Below are 4302 nucleotides of genomic sequence, written 5' to 3' on the forward strand. Positions count from 1 at the left end.
CCGGGGAGCCAGGCTAGAGCAGGGGCCACTGCGGAGGGCAGGGGAGGGTGCCAGTGCCTCACCTGGGGGGTGCAGTGGGGGCAGGCGGAGCCTTCTCACCTGTGACGAGGCTGCCCCCAGCTCTCTCAGGCCCTTCTGTGCTCAGACCAGCACTCATTGCCTGGAGGCTCCTCCCGGTCCCTAAATCCTTTCATGTCCTCTGGGACCCAGCTGGCTGGACGGAGGGCACCCGGCCAGTTCCCTAGAAGTGACAGGGTGTGGCACTGTTCAGAGAAATTGCAGGAATGAGCTAAAACAAAAAGTTGTCAGTGTGGGCAGGCCTTTCCTTCCTCCTCAGCGCCTCTGGCAGGGGAACTGAAGGCACCAGGTCAGTGCTTTCCACCCGCTCCCACCTCACCTGGTGCATGGAGGGGAGGGAGAAGGAGAATGGAGACCCTGTGTGCCCAGTGAGGCTGGGCCACCTTCCGGGTACTCCACTGATGTTGGGCTGCTCCTGCTAGTCTTTGGTTGGCTGTGGGCACAGGGGGCCTAGAACTGTGGACAGGGGCCTGGCTGTGTGGCCTTGAGAGAATAACCCAACCTCTCTGTGCCTTGGTTTCCCCCTCTCACTGGACTGACCGTTTATGGACAGCTGGAAGCCTGGGTTCCCAGGCTTGGGACTGGCTCTCCTAATGTGTCAGCCGACCACTGCGTCTGTGGGTGGTCTGCAGGGGCGGCCCCCACCCCTTCCTAAGGAGACCCCCTCACTGTCCATCTGTTTGCCTCAGAGCCTGGGCTCCCAGCCGTTGATGGATTGTTTTCCGCATTTTGCTCTGCAGAACACTGGACAGTAAGATGTTCTTGATAAGAGACTTCTTCCTTCCACAGACTGCGTTCCGCAGCTCCTGGGTGGGGTGCAGAGTGTGTCAGCTCGAGCCAGAAATTCGGTCGTAAAGATGCTGTTTCTCTTCACGTTTCTCAAATGGACTTGGCTTCAGAAATCACTTCTGCAACACAAACCAGCAGCCTGTGCAGCTCTGGGCGGGGGCCTGCCGGCTACCCAGCTCCCGGCATTGTTGCACGTGGCTTTGAAATGCACGGCACAGCTCGTGTGGCCCAGGGGCACCTCCTGCCACCCTGCCTGCTGCCTCCACCCCAGATGCCGGTCCTCGCTGCTCTCTGGGACCTCTCCCGGCGTGGCTCCACCTCCTCCTCGAGGTCACCGTCCAGGCCTGTTTCAACTACAGCCTCCAAGCCTTGCTTACCTGCCTCCTGTTTGGGTGAAACTTGGAGCATCTCTATTAACTTAGTTGGTAGCTCCGGTCACCTGCAGTCACCAGGGACCCAGAGGGACGCACAGAGGGAGACCGGCTGCCTGGGTCCCTCCTGGCTGCCTCGCCATCAGGGGCGGGATGAGGAGCTCAGCATCAGCCACAGTGCGCAAGGTGAAGAGTTTTGATCCCTCGCACATCCTCGAGCCAGGCAGGGCGCCCGGCTTCTATCCCAGGTAGCAGAGTCTCCTATCCCAGGTCTCCGACGGCGACCGTAACCCTTTGCCCGTGGAGGGCTTCCCCTGTCTAAGGGCCATTGGGAGTGGGATGGCCTAATTTCTGGGGTCGCTTTCTGTTGGGCACTTCAAACAGTGCTGGGCAAGGGCAGTCGTTTGAGGCAGCTTGGGGTGAAGCTCTTAGGGAGGCGGTCCTGTGCAGCTCGGCCAGCCCCGGTCAGGCCCAGGCAGCCACCAACCCTGGTTTCTCCATCACCCCGACCCCTCCCACAGCCCCTTCTCGTGTTTGCCCACCGTCTAGGCCATGCTTCCACTTTCTCACCTGGCTGGGTATCCCCTGTGGGGCACGGGTGTCAGCCCCGCCAAGGCTGGGCTTTGGTCTGTCTTGTTCTCTCTGGGAGGGGTCTGGTGCGGGTGGAATGCGTGGAGGGAGCCTCCGTGGGGGGAGCAACTGCTCCCGGTGTTGCAAGGAGGACAGAGCCAATGCCCGCCCCATCGTGTCGTGGCCAACGGTGGCCTCAGAAGATGTGTCCACGTCCCAGTCGCTGGAAGCTGTGCACGAGCTCTTCCTGGAGAAAAGGCCCTTGGCAGATACAAGGATTTTGAGATGAGCTCGTCCTGGAGTATCTGTGTGGGCCCTAAATGCAATGACAAGTGTCCTTATACAGGAAAGGAGAGGAGGGACACTGGAGAGCAGGGGGAGGCCACGTGAGGTTGGAGGCCAGCAGGGGTTACACAGCCACAGGCCAAGGAGGGCCAGAGCCACCAGGAGCTGAAAGAGATGAGGAAGCACCTTCCCCTGGAGCCCTCAGGGAGCGCGGCCCTGCTGCCACCTTGATCTCAGACTTCTGTCCTCTGTAACCAAGGGAATAAAGTCCTGCTGTGTGAAGCCATCCGGTTGTGGTTATTTGTTCCGGCTGCTGCAAGAAACGGCTGCAAAGCAGGTGGCACACTGGTACCGTTTAGGTGAGCATCTGTGTGAGTGCGTGCTGCTCCACTGGGCCTCAGGTGGTGCCGGTGCCATTCTAGGAGAGCGCTCTGAGTGAGTGCCGGCCACTCCACCCGGCCTCCCACGCGCCCCCACAGCGCCGTCTGAGATGGCGACCTTGTCATCCTCGCCTGCAGATGGGGAAACCAAGACGTCGGAAAGTTAAATTGCTCGTCCAGGTGGTGCAGACGCCCAGGTGTGGTTTGTCTGAACACAGCTGTCCTGAGCTTGTCTGATGGTTTGAGCTGCGGGCTGGGGCTGCATGGCGAGTCTGTGCAGCTCACCCTACAGCAGCTCTGTGGCCCTGGGCAGTGTCCTAGTCTGAAAGTGTGGGCAATGATTTTATCATCTCGGATGTGTTGTGGGGACTCAGTGGTGATCTATGTGGGGGCTGGCTGGGGGCCACTGAGGAGGCAGGAACAGTGCAGGATTCAGCCGTTTCGCCAGGAACCTGTCTCCGTTCACGTGGTTTCCATGCCACCACCATCCTATCTGACCTTCAGGACAACATTGGCCTGACTCAGCCCAAGGGAGAACACAGGATTTTCCAGGTCCCCCAGGGCAGATGGAGAGTGGGGACTGAGTGTCCAGCAGGGTCCTGCGCACCTTCACCCCCATCTGTCTTCAGAGGAGCTCGACAGCGGGAGTGCTTTAATATAGGCATTATTATTATTACTATTCAGATAGGTGAGGCCGCCAGGTCAGGAGGCGAGGCCATTGAAGAGATGGTTGCTAACTCATAGCTCCCAGGAGGAGGGGAGGGTGACCCCATGGGGCCACATAGGGCAGTAGTGGGTTGGTCAGGAGGCAGAGGGAGAGGGGAGGGGAAATGTGGATGGGAGCATCCTCATAGTTTCTGGAGGAAGGAGTGGATGAGGCAGCCAATATAAGTGGGTTTAGGGTTGGCAGCTGGAACAATTTCAGAGCTCTGGGTCCTAGAGCCTGTCCCTGGTGGTCTGGAATCTGGCCCTGGGGTGATGAGGGCAGGGACAGTGGCTGGGAGTGTGGGAGCTGGATAGAGGAGGGGCTGGGGGTGGGTCTGCATTTGAAAGGTGAACTCATGAAGGCATTGTCACTCTCTAGCAATTGACTGACCCTGGGAAGGGCCGTCGTCTCTTGGGGTCTGCAAGGCCCCAGATGCCAAAGCTTCAGAACACAGAAAAGAAGATCCGGGTGGAACAGGGAGTACCAGGAGCTGTGGAAGCTGGTGGACCGGACCTGAGGCTGCCCTCCTTCTGCCTCCCTCCCTCCTTCCTCCCAGGTCGGAGTCTTGCGTGGCCTGGAGCTAGGGGCTCTCACAGGGCTGCTGCTCCCTCCTTCCACCAGGGGACAGAGGATTCCGGGCTGGGAGCACCCAGCTTAGAAACCAGAGACCCTCGGTGGTGGCCAACACTGGGCTCTGCTGTGTCCGGCGGTGGCTCCTGGCCGGCCCTCTCAGTCTCTCGAAGCCTCAGTTTTCCGCGGGTTACTTGGGAAGTTCATGTGACATTATGCATGTTACATGTGTGACCCAGCACCCAAGGCAGAGTAATGACTCGGAACGCACTGGCTCTGCTGCTAGTGAGATCCAATAGCTAAAAGAAAATCACCCCTTCATTAGAATAACCAGGTCTGACACGCTTCAGTGGCCACACATGGGGGTGGTGGGGAAGCGGGAGGTGGAATGGACAGGAAACCCCATGACCTTGGGAGCTGCCAGGAGCAGCCTCTCTCCAGCTGGGCATCGTGCGGGCACCGTCAGGGGGGATGGGGTGTGTTTCAGAGGAAAAGCATCAGGGCTGTGGAAGAATTGCGCACTTTCATGAGAACAACAAAACTAAAGCCGTGG

The 4302-nt window shown here is 59.3% G+C and overlaps 1 protein-coding gene across 1 annotated transcript; it reads left to right on the plus strand.

The window, feature by feature from the left end:
* Window positions 1-961: 961 nt before the first annotated feature.
* LOC100615982 (putative uncharacterized protein MRGPRG-AS1) lies at window positions 962-1480 on the plus strand. The gene has a single exon (XM_054661719.2). It carries the CDS (start codon window positions 962-964, stop codon window positions 1436-1438), a length of 477 nt encoding a protein of 158 aa, XP_054517694.2. The 3' UTR covers window positions 1439-1480.
* Window positions 1481-4302: the final 2822 nt, after the last annotated feature.

The sequence above is a fragment of the Pan troglodytes genome, chromosome 9 (genome assembly GCF_028858775.2).
Source record: "Pan troglodytes isolate AG18354 chromosome 9, NHGRI_mPanTro3-v2.0_pri, whole genome shotgun sequence".
NCBI classification, from domain to species: domain Eukaryota; kingdom Metazoa; phylum Chordata; class Mammalia; order Primates; family Hominidae; genus Pan; species Pan troglodytes.

Coding starts and splice junctions, on each gene's coding strand:
- LOC100615982 (XM_054661719.2), top strand. CDS start 962: ATGGACTTGGCTTCAGAAATCACTTCTGCAACACAAACCAGCAGCCTG.